The sequence below is a fragment of the Ruditapes philippinarum genome, unplaced genomic scaffold (assembly GCF_026571515.1).
Source record: "Ruditapes philippinarum isolate M1 unplaced genomic scaffold, ASM2657151v2 ctg31_1_1_1_1, whole genome shotgun sequence".
NCBI lineage: Eukaryota > Metazoa > Mollusca > Bivalvia > Venerida > Veneridae > Ruditapes > Ruditapes philippinarum.
In genome coordinates, this window is record NW_026860696.1 from 214,252 (window position 1) to 240,657 (window position 26,406).

Consider the following 26,406-nt stretch of genomic DNA (forward strand, 5'->3'; position numbering starts at 1 on the left):
ATTATATATTTTCATTCCCTGTGTCAAAATTTCGTCCGAAGTACCAAATTGACACATCGCAACTTTTCGAATTACAAGATAAACGATAAAAGCCGATGTACTCTGATGAAAAGGGAAGCAATTAGACTGGTGTCCTGCCCACTTATATAGGAACCATAATAGAAATGGGGAACCAGAATAAACGGAAGCAGTTTATGAAATACCGAATGACAATTTTAAAACAGAAAATGTAAAATAAAAATGAACGATTATTTTAAACTATTTTACGGTAAAAGAAAATCGAGCTCGCTTTGAGGCTTGCCTTTTTCATATTACAGTATTAGTAGATTTTTTACTTTTAGACAAATATTGCTGCATGCATAGCTATTGTATTAGAAAGAATAATTTAGTTTATGCAATCTAATAATTCTTAAAAAGGACTGTTAAAGTCAATTTAGGTGTCTGAACAGAGGACCAGTTTTATTATTTGGTATTTAGTACTGTACAACCTAAGGTACAGTTTTTATCCAATATTATTTGGAAAACTCTGTCTTTATCCAAAATTAGGCACAAGTAAACAAAATGAAAGGTCCAAAGTATAACTCCAATTACTTCACATATCCAAAGCCTATAGAGGGCATAATTGTTGCACTGTTGATGCTTCTTTTCTATGTAAGTTGACATTACACACCATGCAATGATAACATTGAAGAATAATTATTATTTACCATAGTTGCTTTCAATTGGGCGGTGGGGGTGTTCATTATCAGGTCTAGGAAACTGGTAAATTTACAAATAATTTGTAAAATTACAAATCATTTGTGTTAATACAAATTTCAGTTTGTAATCAGAATAACTATACCAACCGCACAATTTTATTAAGATGACAATGTGAAAGATATCTCTAGGAGTTATTTTTGAAAATTATCTTAAATTTAGCAAACATTTCTTACTAAGATTAGGGGGTTCAGGTCATTTTTTATAGCAACAGTTATAGATTTGAAAACCTTTTCATCTTCTAGGGTTTGAAATTACCTTCAAAATAAGCTATAGATCTCATCTCTAGGTCTAATACTTTTTGTATAATGACAATTTGTATATCGGAAAGTAATGTAAATTTTGTGTTATTTTTCCATTATATATTACATATGCTGTAATGGCACCGTTTTTATGAGAATAGTGCAAATTTCAGGCATTTTTAATATATCTAACAGAATATCTTGAGTAAAATACCCATAAACTATATATATTCTTGAAGGTTAACTGCTCTAGAATTATTCTGTGTATTCTATTTTTAGAAATTTGTATCTTGGCAGCCATTTTGAATTCAAAATGGCCGACAAAATGGCCGCAATATATTTAATGAAATAGATTATCAACAATATAGAAATTATGATTAGTAAAAAACACTAGATGTTTCCATGTTTTATTTATCATTTACACAAGGAATATAAATATAACAATATATTCTTGAAACATCTACATCAGATTATGGGAAATTAACAATTTCCATGGCAACTATTTCAGGAAATAATGGTAGCAGCTTATGTCAATTCTCCACCAAGTGTCAGTTTACTCAAATTCTAAAAATAGAATCTAAACTCTACTCTACATTCTTTAACAACATTCTTAAATTATTAAAGTTTTATAATTAGAGACGTATGTTTTTAGAAGTTAATCAGAAATGGTTACCATGGTTACAATCATCATGAAAAAATATGTGAAAAAGTATGCACTTAAAATGAATATACCAGAAACAGTGAAGCAAGTATAATTTTGATGTCAATCCATTGTTTAATAGTAAAATCAAGATAATTTGCATGATAAATCTATAAATTAAGAAAATGAAATGGAAAAGGAAATTATGAAATATACCATAGATACCATTTTCATGGCAACCATTTCAATATACGAAAGTTGCGCCTTTGTCTGATTATATTATATACCATTACATATAATGTCAAAATTTACTGATAACAATACTCATAACATAGTATGTTTACTGTTTCAATTATTGTAGTATTATGAATAAAGATTCATGTTTTGAAAAGTTATGTAAAAATGGTTACCATAGTAAAATCATCAATGAAAACTACAGCACCCAGGGATCATGTCAGTAAACCTGGTAATATTTTGGCCTATTAACATAGAATCGAATCACCATTTTGCATGTCTTTTATTATGTTAAAATGCCACAACTCATCTGGGTATTCGTCAAAACAAATATTATATTCAACTTTGGTTTGATTCTGATGTGGTTTGAAAATTTCAACAACCTTACCTTTACTCCACTCAACGACTCCTGTCTCAGGATCCTTCAGTTTATGCTTAATATTTTTACCTACCATGTTTTCTGGATTTTCCAAAAATGTTGGGAGAAGATCCTTCTGCTGTTGAACAATTATTTTTTTTCTGCCAGTTTCTATTTTGGAAAAAAGATTTTCTTTTAAGGATACAACACTAGATTTAACCTGATCAGGATCTTTGTATGTCAATTTTTTCTCAATAGCATTGCCTTCTTCAAAATCAGCATTCAGAACCATGATTTGTTTAAGATTTTCTTCAAGATCTGATATTGTCAAATGCTTACCTTTGATTTGGGTTGTTTGAAAAATTTGTCTAGGACCTTTACAGTTGAGCACATTTTTGCGAAACAGAATTTGAGTGACTACAGCTTTATTGTATCGGACAGTGTCAATTTTATCACATGACGACAAACATTTCTGTTTAAAATTCATCATATCATCTGAAGTCATCCACAAGCCACCTAAGTCTTCAAGTTCTTTTGTTAACATAACCTTATTTTATGTATGCTTTTTCAGCTTTTTTTTCCTTTTTCTCTTGCTTTTCTTTCAAAACTTGTACCTTTGCCTGAAAAAGTTTAAACTGGCGTTCTTGTATTTTTTTTCGCAAACATGGTGCATTTGTTCTGGCTTGATCTAATATGTCTGCACGGACATCATCTTCAAGAGAATCTAACCACTTACTTGTTTTGTTGTTTGTCCACAAAATTATAGATTCATATGTACATGCAGCAGCTGCCGGTTTAGCCTTCATCAGTATATCAAGCTGTGCAAAATCTCGTTCAGACACGGTGTTTGTTGTTGGAACATTTGCCAGATGTTCAGTTGTAGTCTGGTCTAAATGCCAATACTTACCACCGGGTAACTGATCTTTGGCCTGGCGCTCAAGTATTATTAACATTGCCCCAAAACTCACCTCTAAGGCCATCTGTGTGTATGTCTCAATGACTGGGTCATCTGTTGGTGTGAATAAAGCATCATAAACACAATCACGTGTTATAGGGGGCTACCATTTCATCAAATACACACTCGCCCTCGAGAAATGGCGCTGCGTCTTTTGACCAGTTTTCAAGAGCTATCTTGAGTTGAAGCAAATGTGTATTTAATGAAAGGCAGTTTGGTGCTGCTTCAATTACACGCCAAAGCGGACCAGTGATGACCTTGTCAATGAGTCCCAGGGCCCTTACACATGCAACATAAAGCGGTTCACGGACATCAAACATAACACTCAGTGTTAATTCATTGTGATCTGAAAAACTGTCCAAAAAGTCACGGATATCATCCAAATGGTAATATGTTGTGGCGGCAGCATGGAAAAGATGATTAAATCTATGGCCCCTGAATGTTTCTAAGTGGTTTTTTACCTCTTTGTTTCGAAGATATGTTGAAAAATGACCACCTACGCCTGACCGCTCACACCCACCCTCTGTCAAATCTTTACTAACTGTTCGAATTAACCTGACAGTGCCACTTTCACTTTTGCTAGAAAAGGCATGTGGGTTTCGACCTTCAGCTATAATTGCCTTTTCTAGCTGTGATAGAGAAGAATCCACTTCATTGGCCATATTGACAAATATATGCATTTTACAGAAAAAAGCGAAAAGCTTACCTAATTCTTCTTTGCTAGATAGATCCATTTGCTCCCAATTATCATAAGCGATAGGTAGGAAATCTTCCCTAAATTTCTGAAGTTTTTCATTAAATACATGATTGGTTGCTGCTTGGTCAGACATGGTTGCTATGATATTTGAAATGATTTTACCCATATTATGCCTTTTGTCAGAATTTTTGATTGTCTCCGCTAAATCAGATAATATTGTTGTGAATGTTTGAAATATTGTGTCTGCATTACCTCTGCTAACCTCATGCATACCGATGGACATAGTAGAACCATCTGCTCCTGTTATTTGGTATGACTGATAATGGTGGTGGTGCTTAGATGTGCCGTCTTGGTGTAATGTAAATGAAGCATTATCATTTAGCATGGCTTCAGCTATCTGTCGATTAGCCACCATTTTTGCCTCAAGAACGAGCCTAGATTTTACCCCAGTACTTGGTAGGCGTGACAAAGTCATACCAGTTAGATTTTTTACCACAAACTTCCATTACTTTGTTAACTTTTACTCTGGCTTACGCCACATTCAGTTACTAAGGTCATAATTGTCTGTCGTACCTCATTCTTGTACTTACCTTCATAGTATGTATCAATAACCCCATCAGTAAGGAAGTTTTTTGTGTCAATAAGCATATTGATTCTAGCATTCTTTTGTTCTATTTCTGATTTCAAACTTTGAATTTCTAAAAAAATATTTTCAGATAGATCATACATTGAATCATTAGAACTTTGTTTTTTGTTTAGCTCTTAAAATCTTAGAATACATATTTCTTTTTTCTCGTTTCAGATTTTCCACTTCTTTAACTAAACTCTCATTCTTATTTTTTCATACCATCTAGCTCACAATTTCTTTCTCTCAACTCAATTATTTTTTCTTTCACATTTTCTTTCTCTCTTTCAATTGCCTCATCTCTTCTTTTGATTTTTTTGTTCAAGTTCCTTGTACACTGGCTGTTGATTTTTTTGTTTTAACTCACTAAGTTCTTTAGCAGTCGAATCAAATTGTTTACTTAAATCATCATACTTATTTTCCCACTGTGTTACATCTTCTTCAAGAGCATAGCTTGTTTTCTTGTATTCAATAGCCCTACTATATTTTTCTAGAGTTATTTCTAATAAATTTTGAAGCAAACTTAATTTTCTTTCACTGTTTGCCGCTTGGAAAGAAAGATTCTCATTGATTTTTTCTGACGTTTCTGCATTTCTTTTCAATTGTCTATTTTCTTTGACAATCTGTATTGTTTTTCTTGAATTATTTTTATATTTTCTCTTATTTCAGTATTATCAATAGTTAAGTTATCACTGTCAGATATATCTTTTTTCAGAGGAAATTCAAATACCATACTAAGAAATTTTTCATCTTGTTCACTTTTTTTGTTTTTACGAAATTTCTTATGTTTATCATTTACACGCTTTGACTTTTGTAAGTATACTTAATGGTTCACAACTAGCAGCTGGGGATTTTGGAAACTCGACCAATATTGACTTCTGCAGATTTGTAGCTGTATCATTGGCTCCATTTGATTTTTCAAACAGGCGTAGCATATCTGCGTTTGTAGGGAACACATCTGTATCTATAGAAAGGAAAGGAAAATATAAGAAAATTATACTTACAATCCCCACTCACAATCAACAAAGAAATGTATTTCAGCATGCTGCACAGCAGCAAAAGAAATACTTATCTACTGTCCTGCAGCGTTGTATGTATGTATGATCAGGCTGACCAGCAGCGTAGTAAAATTCACATCTAAAATAGTCTGCACTGCAGAAATGTAAACACCCCTCCCCTGAAAAAAGTAATATAAACCACAAAGCAACGCATTCTATGTTAATATATGAGGCAAAATGATTATGTTTAAATTTAAACTGCTACTTATATATTTCATTAAAATTGTTTCCATTTTAATAAATGAGTAAAGCACTTTTTTTCCAAAAAAAAAAAGTTAAATTTCAGATGAATTTTGACATTTAAATAAACAAATGGTCTAAAGAATTATACACCAATATCATAAACGATTAATAAATATATAATTAATAAATAAATACTAAAAAATAAACAGTTTTTAAGAACATACATAAAATAATACGAAAAAAACTAACCTAATACAGTTGTTGACATTTTCCGTCGCACAATTTCGGATAGTCAGGCGCTTTCGGATTACAACTTCCGCCGAAATCAGTGACCCCTGAAAAGGTTAAAATCCGCGTGTCAATATTGCTGGACGAGTTAAATAACCGGATGAATTCAATACTTTAAGAACTAAATTTCATAAAAATGAGCGACATATATTTTAAAATACCTTATTTCCAGCAAATATCGTGATAATTTTCAATGTTTCGTCGGTAGAAATTGTTCTAGATGACCTAGAACTATGTATCAAACTACAATGGACTCGTCTGAATGTAACCTTTCATCTGATTGGTCGATTTTTCAATTCTATGTTTAATAAACGCTTGCGGATTAGTCTAAATACGATATCCGTCGTCTGGAAGGATGCGAAATTTCTGTCCGCTTTCCTTGCGGCGTGTAAAACTGCGTTTTCAGACGGGTGAAGTAAATCAAATGGTTTAAAATATATAATAGCGCACAACCCGATATTTTACCGTAAAACAAAAGTTTAAATGTTTATCTTTGAAATAAAATAAAAATCTAAGCAATATTGGTTAGATTTGATACCTAAATAACGAGTTAAACTTGGTAGATTTTCAGAAAAATTTACCGTTGCGACACGATAAAATCACGTGACCTGAACCCCCTACTAAGATTAATAAGGCAAATAGTATTTTAGGTCTTATTAATCGGTCTTTTGAATTTTTAGATGAATACACCTTTGTGAAATTGTATACAGCTTTGATTCGTCCTCGTGTTGAATTTGCAAATGTTGTGTGGAACCATATTTAATAAAAAGATATATTCAAGTCTAGAAAAAACTTCAACAAAGAGCAACAAAAACTAGTTTCATCATTTAAAAGATCTGACATATATTGACCGTCTTAAAAAAGCTTAAACTGCCATTAGTCTAATACATCGCAGATTAAGAGGGGACATGATTCAGACTTCCAAAATAGTAAAAGGCTTAGATGACTGTGTTTTTGAAATTTTTTTTAGTTATTCGGCATCAACAAGGGGACATAATTTAAAACTAGAAATGTCTAGTAAGTAGAACAACGCATTGCCTACATCAGTTTTCAAGACATGTAATTAATACATGGAATAATTTGCCAAAAAATTGTAGTAGACTCAAAAAGTGTTCATTTGATTTAAAATAAGACTAGACCAACACTGGAACGGAGACACTCCATAGAAAGTTTAAAATGTTTATTGAAAATTATGCTGTTAAAATTATACAGCAGAGTGAACAGAAATAGATATAAGTATATATAACAGGGTTTTACGGGACGCAGAATTCTGCGCCCCTAATACGCATAAATTTTTTGACATGTACGCATATAATTATCCACTTGCGTCCATTTTTTTTTAGTGTACGCACAAAAATAATCCTAGACAATAGATATTATTGTTTCTGGCCCGACATGATTTTATCTCTTTCTTCTCGAAAGCTCACAAAATTCCATTTAAATCTAATACAGTGCGAGCAGAAAATGCTTGCATTGTTTATTTCGGAAGTTTAACATAATTGAAATCTACTGCGCATGCTATTTGCAAGTGCCCGCTGCAGAAACTGATGACGTTTATCGTGGCAAGCTACAGTAACTGATGACGTTTTACCTAAAATCTATATTTTAGGTAGCTGTTTTTTGGTTTTTCTGTTGCTATATTTAGACAGACTATTTATTAACAAGCAATTACTATTGGTTAGCGTAATCCAATGTCGATGCGAATGTATTTTGTACATGAACGGCGATAATAAAAGGGCAGTGCTTTTTGCAACTTATTTTCATATGTGTTATAGAAATTAAGTCACTGGGTATTTTATTATCCTTGGTGTTATATAAATAATGGTTTCAGGGAACTTAACTTTTGACTGGGACATCAAGTATGTCCCCAGCTTATGAGGAGGTGCAAAAGCGGTTTGGTCAGCCTTTTGTTATATGATATTTTTAAAAAACGCAACATATTTAGCTGACTGGTCTGTAAAGTTATATATTGTGTGTTACTAGTTCAGCTAAAATAATTTACAAATAGATCAGTACAAATTTTCAGTCTGTTGGTGTAATCACCTTATCAAAAAAAAATATGCTACTAAAACTTGACATTTCCAGCCACTCAAAGACTTATAAGCCTTGGAAATAGCAACATGATATTATTGTAAAGGGCTACTAAAGGCTATAAAAAAACCTAGTGATAAAGATATTGAAAATCATTATTACTTCTTATGAAAACAGTACAATAATACATGCATATCTCTTACAGGGTAAATAAATGATTTTTAAGCAAAATAGAATGGTTTCATAGTCTTTTATAGTGAAAATAATTTTGGACCCCTAAAAATTCAGGCCTGGACCCCTACTTTTCTAGGCTGTGCATCCACTGGACCCTAAAATTTCAAAGAGATGTAAAACCCTGGATATAATTAAAACATAAAAGTGGTGAGAGCAAAAGAAGAAGTAGTGAACAAAATTGTCTAAAGAAGAGGGGCTTAAAAAGGCTTGCCCTTCCATCAAGCGCCAGAATCATCCTACAGTATCTCTTTTCAGGAAAATGGGGGCCTTGATAAGGACCGTTATTTAATGGAGTGCCCTATTATATGTGATGGTGACATATAAAAGGAAGGGACACTTCATCTGACCGCCTTATAACAAAAGCGAAAAAACATGGGCACAGCAGCCCATCGATCCCACGTGATAGAAGATATCCGTTGGGGGATAGATGGATGGCTATCCCCGCTTCTATCATCTTCTCTACATCGAAAAAGATGAGGGTCGTAGCGCAAGCCAAACGAATCCCAACTGTCAACGGCATGTATGTAGTCCCGGGACATCACCCTCACACCATCGAAATTAATGTATCCCCAGCCTTTATCATCTGTCCCATGAATCATCCACAGTATGACGGTGGGATAAGACATATTATGCCCCTGGACAGCCCTCACTGCGTAACCATGACAAGTACGTCTCATTTCAAATCGCCCCTTCAGGTCTTCATGAATTATCTTTTGTGGTGTTCTAAGGTCAAAAACCGAAACTCTTGTAGCCTGATAGACCGCCTCTGTGGTCGAGAGGTTAGAGTCGATGACTTCTAATCCAGGTACTACTAAGGGCTCACGCACCCTAGCACACCATCCTTGTCGACCCAAGCGCCTACTTTGTTGGGCCGCTCCCCTCGGCATTAGTCAGGACACCGGCAGTTAACAACATGAAGTCTATCTAGGTCGTGCCGCCTTAAACGTTACCCCGAGTTGAAGAAAACATGCGAATTTGCCGCCTTAAATGTACACAATCCTTCAGTCATCTGCCGATGCCCTGTGCCTTCTCAGCGACGTGCATGCTCGGAGTGTTAATTTATTTTCATTTGAACATTTCTTTAAGTATTCTTTTTCTTGGTCATTATTTATTTTGTTTATTCTGCTTATTCTTATCAAGTATTCTGGGCATTGTTTGCTGGATGCCTAGTGCGGACCCTTACAGTTCATGCAATTCGGTTTATTTGTGCATTTTTCTGAGTAGATGTGATGTTTGGCACATTTAATCCTTCAATTCATGCAGCTGCGAGAAATATGTCCGAACCCTTGACAATTAGTGCATTTAGGTAAGGTGGTGTAGCATGGAAAAACAGGTATGGTGCCCCCCTGCACCGCCACCCTGATAGGCATTTCTTCTGAATTAAATATGATTACTGCATTTTGTTCATTTTTTGTTAGATAAATATCAGAAATATCTTTGTTTTCTTTCATTAAATTTTCTTTTTAGAGATAGCTAAATTATGTTTTATGGCGCCCGCCATAATAAATGGCCAGGGCAGTATAGTGTTACCCTGTTCCGTCATTCCGTCATTCGGTCCTTCCCGTCATCCATAGCTTTCCCGTTCATTATCTTAATAACGGGTGTGCCTATATTGGAACTGCCAAAATTTAGCAATTCATAGGATATGTCATGAGTAAATACAGGTCAAAGTTTGAATTTGTCATGGTTCGATGATTTTTGGGCAGAGTTATGCCCCTTTTAGCTTTTGAGAAATTATATGAAAATTTTCAGTTTTCCTGTTCATTATCTCCAAAGGTACAACACATTTAAACTCAAAATTGACATATGGAATATATTGTCATGAGTAAATACAGGTCAAGTCAAATGTTGGTAATGGTTGATGATTTTTGCAGAGTTATGCCCCTTTTATTTTGAAAATAATTATGAAATTTTCAGTTTCGCGTCCATTAAACTCCCAAGTACAACACATTCAACTCAAAACTTGAACATTATGGCATACGTCCAAGGATATGCGGCAGGTCAAGTTTCAAATTAGCTCTTGGTTTGATGATTTTTGGCAGAGTTATGCCCCTTTCACTTTGAAAATAATATGAAATTTTCAGTTTCCGTTCATTAACTCCCCAATAGTACAACACATTCAACTCAAACTTGACATATGGATATGTCATGAGAAAATACAGGTCAAGGTCGAATTTGGTCATGGTTCGATGATTTTTTGGCAGAGTTATGCCCCTTTTACTTTGAAAATAATATGAAATTTTCAGTTTCCGTTTATTATCTCCCCAACAGTATTACACATTCAACTCAAATTTGACATATGGATATGTCAAAGAAATGCGCAGGTCAAGTTCAAATTTGGTCATGGTTCGATGATTTTTGGCAGAGTTGTGCCCCTTTAACTTTAAAAATAATATGAAATTTTTAGTTTCCGTTTATTATCTCCCCAACAATATTACACATTCAACTCAAATTTGACATATGGATATATATTTTTGGAATGCCCAGGCCAAGTTCGAATTTTGTCATGGTTCAATGATTTTTGGCAGAGTAATGCCCCTTTCACTTTGAAAATGATATGAAATTTACAGTTTCTGTTCATTATCAACCCAACAGTGTTACATATTCAACTCAAAATTGACATATAGATATGTCAAAGGAATGCCCAGGTCAAGTTGGAATGTGGTCATGGTTCGATGATTTTTTGGCAGAGTTATGTCCCTTTCACTTTGAAAATAATATAGATACATCTTAGGAATAAGCAGTTTAAGTTGGAATTTGGTCGTTGTTCAATGATTTTGGACAAACTTATCTTTCCTGAATGTTGGAAAAAATTTTGAACTTTCAGTTTCAGCACTCATACTTTTGTGGAAATGTATATACCTATTTAAGGGCTTTGAACATAGAATGAAAAAAATAATTTGTGCAAACAAATTTGGAACTAAATATTATAACATTTGAAATTTTGGCTGCATGCGGGGGCATCCGTGGCATGATGACACATTTCTAGTTATCTGTTATATTGATTATTCCTTTAATTTCTTTTTCACACCTTATAACCGGTTGGGGCCTGTCTGTTGGTGCTTTTTCCGTGTTGTTCTTATATTTTGGTGAAAGGTTTGGCCTACTTGTTTAATGAATCCTTTTGTGATGGCCTCTACCTTTTGATTACCTATAACCCCTCTGACTGCAGAGATCACTACAGTTAGCCACATTAAGTTGGCGGACTGTAGCGATCTTTTCACACTTTTTCGCGGTGTATTGGTTAATTTTTGGCGCGAAGGTAGTTCACGCCTGTTTTTTCTTTCCACCATTGTAAAGGTGTCAATGTCGGCCATCTTGTTTTTTGTTTAAATTTTATATCCCTTTAACTAATTAATCCTTTTTTCTATTAAAATAATATTTTTCCTTCTAATTCGTACTGATTCTAAGAAATTCTTTAACTGTTTTCTGTTCAAAAATATAGCTTTTGGGCACTTATCAATTAATTCTGATTGTTTTTAATTTATTTCCGATTGCGAAAGTTTCTAAAAGATGGGGGCCAATTTGTGTTTTTGCCGAAAAATATTAATTTTAGTTTTCCTAATAAATTCTTATTTTTTCAAATTGATTATTAATGATTATTTTTGCTACAAATATATTTTATTGCTCCCAAATTATTCGTTAGTATTTGAATATTTTCTATTTTTATATTGTTATAAAATAATTATTTTAATGTCCCCCATTTAAAAGGTGTGAAAATTGGCAGCCATCTTGAATTTTTGCCGAAAAATGAAGAAAAATGTCCAAATAATCCTTTATTTTGTTCAACTATTTTTTTCTACTTAATCCGTAATGTTCTTAATGCATTTGTTCATTTATATCTGTAAAAAAGGGATAATTTTTCTATCTGTTTATCTATAAAAATCCATAAATTCTTATCATATTCTTAACCTAATTTTACCTCTGATTTTCTGTTTTTCTCTTTGCCTTTACTTTTATTAATCCAGATATTTCTTCTATCCTCAACTGAATAGTGAGAGATTTGACAATCAAACAATTAATGAGAATCTCGATATGACCGATTTTTCCAAATAAAAGCTTAATTACTCTCCACAACACTTCCAATTAGAATCGTATCGATTTATTCAGGGAATAGACATATACACATACAATTTTATCACAGGTATCAAATTGCATATATATAAAAACACACACATAAATGCAACAAAAATAATTATAAGATTAATTAATGAGTATGTTCTATGTAACCCTAGGATTGCCCATTAAGCTAAAAGCTAGAATATGTGTAATTATAAGAAATAACAAAAATGATTTAATTCACTATTGAGAAGCTTGATAGAAATACAAGGTTCCCAATAATAATTTAAATCTGCCTTAAATCTGCCTTAAAAATCTAAGAAAAAGTAATTAATCAATTAAAAGAAACTTAACTTTAACACCTAAATAATCAGATTACGATGTGAACCGCTCGGACGTTGTGAATGATAATGTGAATGAGTGAGATGCAATGTATGTATGTTGTTAATGCTTAATGACGATCAATTTTGAATTTTGATAAGATGCCTAAATGATATGGTAGCCTTTTTTTCAGTCCAATTTTGATTTTTAATAAATGTCATCTAAAATCTGTATACTTGATATCCTTTTTATCAACGGCCCACTCTTAGAGTAATTCTTATTGGCGATTTGCCTTTATTTCCAAATATAAATATATAATAGTTATTACAAAAGTTACATTTAAACAAAGAATGTGAGACTCAGCAAATGATATAGAACAGAACAAATTAAAATGTGTGCCGTTTAATTGATGGGTTGCTTTATTATTGGTTGGACTTATTCCCTTCTATATCATCCTTCACGTATAACCTGAGATTAGCTCATATAACTGTATGTTTCATTACGGGGTCTGATTGTGTCCATATTGTATGGCTCATATGGGGTTGTATTGCGGGAAATATTATTTATCCTTATTGGCCTTAATTTGTCCAACATTGTGTTGGCTCATATGGGACAGGTAATTATTAAACGAGGCACATCTAATTGGGCTTCATAATGTCTAATCTCAGGTTATTTGCTAGCATCATCTCACAAAAAGTAATATATGTACAAAAAGGGTAACTATGTTCTATAAATATACCGATGAAGGATATGAATATAATGAAATCTGTTATAAACTCATAGATCCTACCATCCAGATAATTTTTATGACAATATGAAAGATATTTCTTTCAGGAAAAAATGGTGGCCCTGAAAAGGACCGTTATGTGATGAAGTGCCCTGTTATATGTGATGATGACACATAAAAGGCAGGGACAATCCATCCGATCGCCTTATAGAAAAAGCAAAGAAACATGGGCACAACAGCCCATTGTCCCCACGGGATAAAATATATCCATTGGGGGATAGATGGATAGCTATCCCCCCTTCTAACATCTTCTCCACATCAAAATATATAAGGATGGTTGAATTGTGTCGTATACCATAAGACTCGTGACTGTCAACGGCATGTATAAAGTCACGAGTCATTACCCTCAAACCATCGGACTGGATAAACGCCCAACCTCTGTTGTCCGTCCCATGGATCATTCTTCGCGGTATGATGGTAGGATACCACATATCTAACCCGAGGCTATGACCCTGGACGGCCCTCACCGCGAAACCATAATAAGTATCTCGTAATTCAAACCGCCCCTTTTTGTCTTCCTTGGTGATTCTATGTAGATGAGATATAGTCAAACCGCAAAACTCAGGTAAACTAATGATGGTAGATAAGAGGATGAACCCCTGGTCATCCATCTGGCAGCCTCTGCTTAAAGCAGTGTGTCTCAATAAACGCACTAGCTGTTTGGGAATATTCATTTTGAATGATAAAACCCAAAAATTCAAAACAGATATATAACTATACAGTGTCTGTCCGCCTAGTTCTCATTGGACGACACAAAATAAGTAGGTCAATCTGACTATGTGCAAACACAAACAAATTTACAAGTCCCTTTATAGGTCAAAATTTTAATAATTACTAAATCCTTTATTTTCATTGGTAGCTAATCGACAGACCGCGCGCTGATAGGAATAACTGACAAAATTTAACAGCACGCACACAACTTTTGTTTGATCAAAAAACTCTTGATACTAAGTTCAATTTTCTAAAAATGATTATATTTTGTAATGTCTGGCATGTCTGTAAACCAAGGGTATACTCGTAATTGACCAATCCTATTCGGATAATAAAATCTGATACCCCATTTTCTTCTTTCCGTGAGGGATAAAAAGTGAAACCAGCTAACTTATAGGAAACATCATTATATATAACCAGTAACTTTTGACTATGAAGGTGAAATTACGAATCATTTATTCTCTGTAATATACGTCATTTCTAGAAAAGGAAAAAACATCCCGGGATATTGGATCTTATCCATATAGTTAGATCTGATACTCCATTTTCTTCTTTTTGTGCCGGAGATACCTGAAATCAGAAAATTTGAAAAATGTTATTTTTGTCTCTTTTTACCACTATATATGTTTTCTTTCTGTTTTGTTTTTTAAATGAACGTATAGTAAAAACTTTCCGTGTAATAATTATGGGATATAGATAGAAAATATTTTTTAATTTCATTGATTTTCATTATATGTACATATAGTTAAAACTTAAAATACCTTCTTGTCTGAAGGTACTAGGCTTAGAGGTTTGATATTTGTTATGTGTTATTATCTATAGGTTCTCTACCAAAGTTGTTCAAATTTTGCCTCTAGTGTCAAAATCAGCCCCACCCCAGGGGTCATAGGTTTTCCTTATATGTATATAGTAAAAACTTAAAAATCATCTTCTCTAAATTCACAAAGGCTAGAGGTTAGATATTTTGCATGAAACATTGTGTAGTGAACCTTTAGCAAGATTGTACAAATTATAGCCCTAGGGTCAAAATTGGCCCCACCCCGGGGGTCATTGGTTTTCACTATGTACATAATTATAGTAAAAAATTAAAAAACTTCTTGTCTAAAGGTACAAGGCTTAGAGCTTTGATATTTGGTATATGATATCATCTATAGGTACTCTACCAAAGTTGTTCAAATTTTGCCTCTAGTGTCAAAACTAGCCCCGCCCTGGGGGTCATAGGTTTTCCTTACATGTATATAGTAAAAACTTTAAAAAATCTTCTCTAATTGATAAAGGCTAGAGGTTAGACATTTTGCATTAAACATTGTGTAGTGAACCTCTAGCAAGATTATTCAAATTAAAGCCCTGGCCAGTGTTCACTAAGAAATAAGTGATCCTGATTTTATTTTCACTTTTTTATGTTACTTAAAATTAATCGTGTTTTGCTGGAATTAAATGGTAAATATTCAAAATGTAAAAATTGCTGATTTGCAAAGACACAAAACTATTTTGGGATAAAATCAACAAATAACAAAACAAATGCAAAAATATTTGGATCAATTTTAGGATCAGAATCAATATTTGGATCAACTATAAAAAGCCCATATCTTGCAAAAATAGCAATAAATTTATTCTTAAAGTTCATAAACTTGCTATTGCAAGTCAATTTTTATCAAATTAATATAAGACATTTAATCTATAAGGATAAACAATGAAGAATATTTGAGTTTTTAAACTTGATCCTGATCTTGATCCTGATCCTTAAATCTTTGTGAACACGGGGCCTGGGGTCAAAATTGGCCCTGCCCCTGGGGATCATTGATTTTCAGTCACTATGTCTTAAAGTAAATAATTAAAAATCTTATTTCTGAAGGTACTTATCTGATAATATCAGATAGGTTAGTGATCTATGCATTATGGCAATCTGTATAGAAACAAAAAAAAATGTGTTCCTACCACTAACAAAGTTTGCACTCTAACCCTATGCTACGACCGGATGTAAACAACACGTTCGCACAGGGCATGCGCGGTGGTTAAATCCCACCCATTTTATTCGATTAAATTCTAGAACAACCACTACTTTCGGTTTCAATTTTGCTGACAAGGAACAGTTTGAATCAACGTAAGCGTTAATTTTAATTGCAATGTCCAAAACTTTGCACTACACGGCGTAATTTTCATTACATATCCGGTATTATCACCGTCATAGTAGTTTTTATTCCAGTCGGTCAAAATGACGGTAAACATTTACATGTAAACAAACAGATTTAACTTCTTAGACAATTTATATAAGGAATGGACACACTGTAAACTCTGTTGCAACGTAAAGAATATTCATAAACCTGTTTGAGAAAAATTGTCTCCGTGTTCAAATAAATTTCAAAAACGGGAAAAAAAGCAGTCTTTTACCGATACCCTGCAACAGAATCTTATTATTCTGACGAATTAAACTGACTTTATAACGCTCGTATACAATTATTGATTGATCGATTTTCATTATATTTATTTTGTAATACCTATCATTCAGTATGCAATCAAACAAAACCAAGTTTTCCTACATTCAAGGAAACTGTAAGTTAGGACGAGCTTTCAAAACGAACAGGTAGCAATTTTCAACACGCTTACCGAAACTCCAACATGGCGGCTCAACGTCGCTCATTTGCATAATTTATTCATAAACGCAGGAGCATAGAACTTTGTTAGTGCCTACATTACTATTTAGTGTTGTATTTATGCGGTGGCATGGCATTTTTTACAAATGCAATCTTGTTTTTGATTCTGACATAATACTTAAGGGTTTGTTCTTGGCGCCTTATTCTTAATGGTGGAATCCCGGCCTCCAGCTCCAGGTCTGAGCCCGGGGTGGCACTAAGGGCACCCAGAGCCAATCTAAGGGCGATGTTTTGAATAGCATCTAAACTTTTTAGTTGGTGTTGCTAGCACCAGAATAGATTTGTGCACCATAATCTATTTTTGAATGTATTAAAGACTTGTACAGTAGCAAGAGGCTGTTTTTATCAGTTCCAAAATCCGTGCCTCTTAGCATACGTATAACATTTAAGTCTTTACGGCACCTGGTAATCAAATCTGAGATATGTTGCTCAAATGATAATCTTCTATCTAAAAGTATGCCTAAAAATCTAGTTACTTTAACAAAATTAATTGGTGGGCCACCTAAAGTAACGTTCAAAGTGTGCTGTTTTTGATTACCAAATGTAACCCCTACTGTTTTTGTTTCAGAAATTTTGAATCCCCAATTTTTGGCCCAACCCCATAGTGAGTCCATACCAGCCTGTGCATCCTTTGCTTGTTTGACCAAATTGGACCCGGTTTTCCAGGCACCGTAGTCATCGGCAAACTGGCTTATAACCATACCAGAACCAGAGAGGGCTTCCGGTAACCTGTTGATTACAATAGAAAAAAGCAACGGGGAAAGAATGGACCCTTGGGGGGTTCCCCTTTCCAGGGGTTCTTTTTCCAAGAAAACCCCATCTAATTTAACTGCTATTTTCCTGCCCTGTAGAAAGGACCTGATGTATTGAAAGCAGGCACCGGTCACACCATATTCTTTTAATTTGTATAAAACTCCAAAGTGCCAAGTTAAGTCAAAGGCTGCTGTAAGGTCTAAAAATATGGCTAACACTGACCGTGACCTGTTTTTGGCTGCGGTCACATCATGTTGCAATCTTGCGAGCTGGTCCAAAGTGCTCCTGCCCTTCCAGAAGCCAGATTGGAAGGGGTTTATTATATTTTTGGTATCTAATAAGTGTTCTAAACGGGCCTTAACCATCCCCTCAAGCAATTTCCCTGAGTGGGAGGTAAGGCTAATAGGTCTATAAGATTTTGGATCATTTTTATCTTTGCCATTTTTATGCAATGGTATGACACATGCCTCCTTCCAGGCATCAGGATAGATGCCCTCACTCCACACCCTGTTGTATAGACCCAACCAGATCCCAAGCACACTGTCAGGCAGGTGCTTGAACATCTGATAAGAGAGCACATCCCGCCCCACAGCAGAATCACGCCTATTATTAATACATGATTTAAGTTCTGCCCAATTTCGTTTTTTTGCTTCCAATATGACCTTTTTGCTATTAAAGTCAGCACTATTTAAGTTGTCAAGATTACACGGACTTGGATGTTTTTTGAGATTATTAATTGCTTTTTTTCTTTCCTGTACCACTTGTTTACATTCATCATTCCACCACGGGACAGACTTGCGCCCCCTTGGCCTGGTGCTGGATGCCGGGATAGCCAGCTCAGCCCTGTCTAGGATGGCCTTAGTTAAATTATCTAAAAAAAAATTGATGTCATCACTGTAGACTTCTCCCTTGGTTATATCTTTATTAAGAGTATGGAAAGTAGACCAATCTGCCTCCTGACATTGTCATTTGAGTTATCATTTTTGGTAGTTTTTGCATTTAATGAAATTATTATTGGAAAGTGGTCTGATCTCATTGAGTCGTCGTGAACACCCCAAGCCAAAGATGCCGAAAGTTTGGGAGTGGCCAGGGTAAGGTCAAGGACAGAGAATTTACCTAACCCTTTATCTAACCTAGTTGGGGAGCCATCATTCATTAAAACAAGCCCATTTTTCTCTACCCATTGCCAAATATCCTTTCCCATTCTGTCAGTTTTGGATGATCCCCAATAATGGTGATGAGCATTGAAGTCTCCAGTTATCACACATTCCTGTAGATTGTTATCTTGAGTAATGTATGATGTTATCCTACTCAGTGATAACTGGTCGCCAGGTTAACCAGGAAAAATGGGGAGTCTGAAGCATATATTTTAATTATTTGTTATTCATAGACCACATTTCCTTTTTAGCTCGACTTTTCTATGAAAAGGGGAGCTATCCTACTCGCCCCGGCGTCGGCGTCGGCGTTAGCGTTGGCGTCACACCTTGGTTAAGTTTTTCGTACCACCCCACTTTATTTCAGAAGTATTACAAGTATGGCTTTGAAACTTACCATACTTGTTCACCATCATAACCTCCATCTACAGACAAGAGTACATAACTCTGTCAAGGTTTTTGACAGAATTATGGCCCTTTTTTGACTTAGAAAGTGTATTGAGCTTGGTTAAGTTTTTTGTACCACCTCACTTTATTTCAAAACCATTGGAGGTATTGCTTTGAAACTGACCATACTTGTTTACCATCACGACCTTCATCAACAGACAAGAGGACATAACTCTGTCAAGGTTTTTGACAGAATTATGCCCCTTTTTGACTTAGAAAATACATTGAATATGGGTAAAATCCACTTATTGCCTTAACCCTTTGAGATATTGCTTTGAAACTTTTAATGCTATTTCACATCATTACCCCCATCTGTACGCAAGAGAAGGTAACTCTGTCAAGGATTTGTTTTAAAAATTAAGGCCTTTTATCGACTTAGAATCTTGGTTAAGTTTTTAGTACCAGTCCACTTTTTGACTGAACTGTTTGAGATATTAATTTGAAAGTTGGAATACTTGTTTACCATCATGGTCCCAAAACATGGGCAGGAGAAGGTAATTCTGTTAAGGATTTTATTTGAATTATGGCCCTTTTTGACTTAGAAACTCAGTTAAGATTTTCATTCTTGTCCACTTGTTGACTTAACCATTTGAGATATTACTTTGGAAGTTGGAGTTCTTATGTGCCATCATGAGACCTATCTGTAAGCAAGAGAAGATAACTCTGTGAAAATGTTTCTTGATTTGTACTTAGAAATTCCTAGTTAAAGTCTTGTGTGCCCTTAACTGTCAAGTTTTGTTTTATAGGCAAGCACTAAAAAAGTCGAGCGCGCTGTCCTTCTGACAGCTCTTGTTAGCTCACCTGTCACAAAGTGACAGGGTGAGCTTTTGTGATCACTTTTCATCCGGCGTCCGTCCGTCCGGCGTCCGTCCGTCGTCCGTTAACTTTTTTTTTAAATGACATCTCCTCATAAACCACTAAGCCAATTTCATCCAAACTTCACAGGAATGTTCCTTTGGTGGTCACCTTTAAAAATTGTTCAAAGAATTTAATTCCATGCAGAACTGGTTGCCATGGCAACCGAAAGAAAAAACTTTAAATATCTTCTTTTAAAAAACCATAAGAGCTAAGGCTTAGATATTTGGCATGAAACATCTTCTAGTGAGTGTCTACCAAGTTTGTTCAAATAAAAGCCCTGGGGTCAAAATTGGCCCCGCCCCGGGGGGTCATTGATTTTCCCTATATGCATATAGTAAAAACTTAAAAAATCTTCTTTTAAAGAACTCAAAGAGCTAGAGCTAAGATATTTAGCATGAAACATGTTCTAATGGGTGTCTACCAAGTTTGTTCAAATAAAAGCCCTGGGGTCAAAATTGGCCCCGCCCCGGGGGGTCATTGATTTTTACCTATATGCATATAGTAAAAACTTAAAAAATCTTCTTTTAAAGAACTCAAAGAGCTATGGCTAAGATATTCAGCATCAAACATGTTCTAATAGGTGTCTACCAAGTTTGTTCAAATAAAAGCCCTGGGGTCAAAATTGGCACCGCCCCGGGGGTCATTGATTTTCCGTATATGTGTATAGCAAAAACTTAAAAATCTTCTTTGAAAAAACCCAAATAGCTAGAGTTAAGATATTAAGCATGAAACATCTTTTAGTGAGTGTCTACAAAGTTTGTTTAAATAAAAGACCTGGGGTCAAAATTGGCCCCGCCCCGGGGGTCATTGATTTTCTTTATATGTGTATAGCAAAAACTTAAAATCTTCTTTGAAAAAACTCAAATAGCTAGAGTTTAGATATTAAGCATGAAACATCTTCTAGTAAGTGTCTACAAAGTTTGTTCAAATAAAAGCCCTGGGGTCAAAACTGGCCCGGCCCCAGGGGTGTCATTGTTTTTAACTATATGTGTATAGTAAAAACTTAAAAAAAATCTTCTTTTAAAAAGCCCAATGAGCTAGAGCTTAGATGTTTAGCATGAAACATCTTCTTATGGGTGTCTACCAAGTTTGTGCAAATAAAAGCCCTTGGGTCAAAATTGGCCCTGCAACATTGGGGGGGGGGGGGGGGGGCTATATACAGGTGAGCGACCTCGGGGCCATCATGGCCCTCTTGTTTATCCTTGGGATTGTCTACAGTGATTACCTCATAGTTAATATTATTTTTGATATATATAAGCTAATCCTCCTGCTATGTTATATTGTTTATCTAAAGTAAAATATTTATATTCAGGGGTGTGTATCCAGGTATATTTTTTGTTTTATTAAAAGATAATTTGGTTTCCTGGATACATAATATATCAATTTGAGGATTATTATCAATAAAATTTTTAATTTCAGTATGTTTATGACTAGTAAGACCCTGAATATTAAAAGAAATGATATTAAGGTTCCTAGACATAACTGAGCTGTTTGTTGGTTACTTTGTTTATTGTTTTGATATTTGAAGTTTTGGTATCACACTTGTTACTATTGGGGCCTAAGTCTAGTTTATTGGATAAAAAATTTCTGATGTATCCATCAAGATAATTTTTGGCAGGCTTACTTTTTAAGGTAATTAGTTCTTTCACTAGACTTATTAATTTTTCGAATTCAATAGACTTTTTCATGACCTTGTTTACCTCTTTTGGTGGGGACACTGTTTGAAAAGATTTATTCACAAGATGTGCTTCCCTGGGTATACTCTGAACGGGTGAATCATCAATCAATAAAAGCCCAGACAGAGATAAATTATTGTAACCTCGAGTGTATTTTCCTCGGAGGTACCTTTAAGGCAAGAATAATGCACTGAGACCAGGGAGTCCTCCCAGTGACATCGAACCCCCCATTGTCACTCACAGTTGGATCTTCTGATACCCCTGTGATTGACTGTGGGGCCCCTGTCACAGTTGAGGGCTTCTCGGTCTCAGTTTGCTTTGGGGTCGAGTTATTACGTGGGGACATTTTATTTGAATTGTCACCCAAATTTAGGCCAGAAGGGCTTTCCATAGTCCGGTAGAGGTTCGAATCCTTACCGGGGGTAGCCGTCTCCTTTAAACAATGAATCACTATAAAGTTTCGAACTATTTTTTCCACCCTCAATTGGTGAACATGGGGGGGGGTGCTAGAAGACGGTTCCCCCAATAATTTTTCATCTTCGGCTCTGGGCCTCTTCTTTAGAGAAAATTTGGCTAAATTTTGCTGTGATGCCTGTGGCTTTGAAATACTCCACACAACCTGTATAAGCGGCGGAGTGATCATCGCCACAGTTCACACATTTAATAATCTGTGAGAGGCATGACGTCGTGTTATTTGTTTAATTTGTTTTTTTAAGTCTATCCGCCCTTAATAGGGAGGCCCCCCCAGACCTGTCAAACTGCAGGTTAGTTTGAAATACGGACAGGTCCTCTCCCAGAGGTACACCATGTATAACTACTTCAAATAGCTTTTCCCCTGGGAGAGACGCAACCTTGGCTCGAATCCCGGCAATGTCAATTGAGCCTATGTTTAGGGCCTTAACATAGGCTTCTCTAGATACAAATTCTAGCATTACCGAGCCGGACGCGAGCGGTGTTGCTTTTTCTACGTTTTTAATTTTGGATTTAATTTGTTGGGCCAGTGTTCTTAAATTTATTGATGACAATTTGCCATCTAAGCCCTTGAGGACCCCTACGTTCCTCGACACTGCTTTCGATACCCTATGGACCTCTCGCTGATCTATGGGCTTGCCCAAGATCCTCGAATGGTCCAAATGGTGACGAGATGGCCCTTTACGGGCCATCTTGTTCAACATAACTGCGGACCAGCCGCCAATTTGTATAAACTGTGATTAAAAATACAATTAATGTAAAATTCTGTTTTAAGCTGTTCTTATTAAGATAGACACACGTAAACAGGCGAACAAACCAAACACACCCTGTGATCAATATGATCGATAATATTAATAACACTTTAAACACTTTGGTGACGTGGTAACCAGACAAATAAAGTTATATATATAAAATGTTAAAATTCAATAAAATTATGGTTCGAAAATTTAGGAGGACGGAAAGGGAGCACACTAATAATGGTAGTGGGTGGGGTATACTTCTAGAAGATGTAGGGGTTTGCGTAGTTTGTTGATATGCTTCTAGAAGGTCTAGTGTCCGGTTGTGCCCATTAGTGGTGCCTATGTACTTATGTTATATGTCTCTGTAATTGATGTGGCTGTGGTTAAACACCTTATTATTGAACGTTTATTTGTTTGACAACAAAAACTTTGTTTATTTCCGGAAACCGGAAACGGAAGTCCAAAACAACCTGCCCTACTACATTATATATAATTGGCCAAATGATAATACAGACAGCACGTGATCACATAGTTAACTTTATATACCCAGGTTATCTGAACTCTTAATTGCCAACCAGTGGCAAGATCAGTCAACTAAATATGACGATTTATTGAAAAAGAATGTCAAAGTATTTATAAATAAGTTTATCCTAAAATGATAAGTCATATAGATTGAATTATTGTCAAAACTATGAAGTTTTGAAAAAGGGTCAAAGCTTTGAAGTGAACTGACCTGTCTGCCAGTTTCAAAGATGGCAAATACAGAAAACAATTTGGTACTTATACACATTTTGGTCATGATAAGATTGATTGGTTAAAATAGCTCATAACAAGTTCTAAACTAATCAAATAATTTAATCAAGTCAACCAAGGAAAATATTAATCTCCTACGCAGTTATCTCCCCTTATCAGTACAGAGATCTCTGCCATGACAAACATTTTTATCAGTATTTTGATATTTTATATTTTTTTTAGCTTTTGAATTTATTTTTCATTATTTTGTATACTAATTTTTTGATAAACTGTAACACACGTAGGTACATAAAGTTAAAAATAAAACAGAACTAGAAAAATGACGGATTTTCTATGTAAGGGCATTTACATTTGAATTTCAATGTTACGTCCTGTGACTTTCATCATCATGTGAAGGCAGTGATTACAATTCTGCCAAAGGGGGTAATAACTGTGAGGATTTTGTGAAAATATAGATTTAAATCAAAAGCACCAATCATATTAACTCTAACAAATAAGGTAAGGGAAATAAGCTAAAAGGGCATTAAAAACGGAACAAATCACAATGAACAGATTACTTAAATGCAGCCCCATCACAATATGCTTAAGAAATGACAAAAATCTTTTATAAGTCATCTTGTGTCTTATATTTAATATTTTGCTACATAGATGTGTATGCAATGTTAGTCAGCATATATAGTTGTGCACCTGGGGGTTTAATTGTGAATTTAATAAGTATTAAATTTGTTGACTACTTGCCCTTGACTTAGTAACAACCATTCCAAAATGTTATGTGTACCTTGAGCACTTTAAGGTTATTTAAAATCCTCCAACTTTACAGGGATGATGGTCACCATCACTTTGAAGCCGTGCACCTGGGGTTTTGCATGTGGATTTTTTCAGTTTTGTTAAGTTTTTGCCCTTGACTAAGTTTAAAGTAGCAAATTTCAACTTGTTCATGCAAAGCTCAAAAGTGTTTGACCTGTAGTCCTGATTGTTTATAAGAATGTTGGTCAGCATAATTATGTACTTATGCACCTTGGGTTTTGCTTGTGAATTTCTTCAGTATTTGCAGTTTTTGCCCTTAACTTAGTGAAAGATTTTCAGTTTTCTAATTGTGTTGTGTGTAGCCCCAAAAAAATATTTGACCTAAAGTCTGTAGATTGAGAAACAGTGGAGTATAAGGGCACCCATGTCCTATGGACACATTTCTTGTTTTAAATTGATATTTTTTCATATTTTATGAATTATATAGAATTATTATTGACTTCCAAAATTACTGCCACTTTTGGCTTAATAGCCTGACAACAATGAAAATACAGACAAACATTACTGCACCTGTCTTTTATCTTTCCATGGTGTATTTATAAGTATAAATATTGTTTTAAATAGGAACTGAATATTGTTTTAAACAGGTACTATGTTAGTTTTACCTATCTGTACATATTGCTCTTTTTCTCTGTATTGTTGTACAATCATATCATTTTTTGCTTTATCAATCATTACTTCAATTTAATTGATCTATTTTAATAATATTTGTGTATATATGTTGTGTATATGTTGTGTACATGTAAACTGATTGTAATTAAGTTATGCTGAGGCCCACATGGAAGATCGGGAAACCGAATGTGTAAGCCTCGTTAAATAAAGTCGTTACTTACTTACTTACTTACTTCCCAATTGACCTCAATCTGTTGTCTTTTTCTAGAAAAGCATTCCAACAATTTTTATTAGAATGCTTTTCATTCCCGATTGGCTTAAATTTGATCGCAACTGCTGACTCCGTTTCCGTCTGGGGAAAATCTGGTGTTCTTGAGTGCTAAGCACCACTGGCAGTGGTTGTGGTGGTTATTGGCAATTCTTGTTGCATGCCCATTTTTCGCCAGTCTACGTAGCTCTCTAACATGAATTAGAGGAAATATGATTTTATAACTGTCCACTACAATGATTTTGCATTACTTATTTTTTCGTAACATTTAAATGTTTTGCAGACTAGAAATTTGTGTACCTCCATAATTATGCCTTATGTGCCTTTCTAATCATTTAATCACAAAACTTGCAATATTTATAGGACAGTAGTTTTTTTGTTGTTTTTTTTTTTTAATGATTTTCTGTGCACATTTTGATCTGAATTCATTTCACTGTTATATATAAATAGTTCATTTGAACTTGAAGTTAGATCCAATCCATCATTCAGTCTTATTTGGTTTCCTTAGAATTTCTACATTTGTCAGACAATAACAAAATAAGAAAATCGGGGAAATAAATGGATGTAAAATGTAATTTCCCGCATTAAAAATGTACGTTTTAAGTATTTGTCTCTTGACAAGAATACATTGAAATGAACATTATGTTTTTTACTGCAGCTGTAGTTCCTGCAGCTGTAGTTAAGATGATCTCTACCTTCTTTTTCACTCTGATTCTTAATGGTGTGATTTGAATGTTTGTGCCTAACAAGTTGACCTTACTTGATTGCCAATTTGAATAGTAAGCTGCATTCTTCGCAAGTGAATATTTCTTTTTTTCAGAGGTATGTTGTGTGTCCATTTTTCTTGCTTCTTTTTGTACTGCCTTTTCTTTACAGTCTGTAGTGGAAGACTATTCCTTTCAAACTTGGATTTGGTGTGTCACAAAGATTATATTTTTAACATAATGTAATCAGATTTGTTCTTTGATTCAACGTGTTTGAGCAATGCTAAATGGCGATGCTGTCATTTACCAGCATGGTACACATTTGTGTGT

The 26,406-nt window shown here is 34.7% G+C and overlaps 1 protein-coding gene across 1 annotated transcript in view; it reads left to right on the forward strand.

Moving 5' to 3' along the window:
• Positions 1-500: 500 nt before the first annotated feature.
• Positions 501-26,406, forward strand: part of LOC132713092 (transmembrane protein 254-like) — a 32,095-nt gene continuing 6,189 nt past the window's right edge. Inside the window, exon 1 of the mRNA XM_060695562.1 lies at positions 501-651. Coding sequence (XP_060551545.1) covers positions 562-651 — 90 coding nt within the window. The 5' untranslated portion in view covers positions 501-561. The remainder of the gene's footprint in view (positions 652-26,406) is intronic.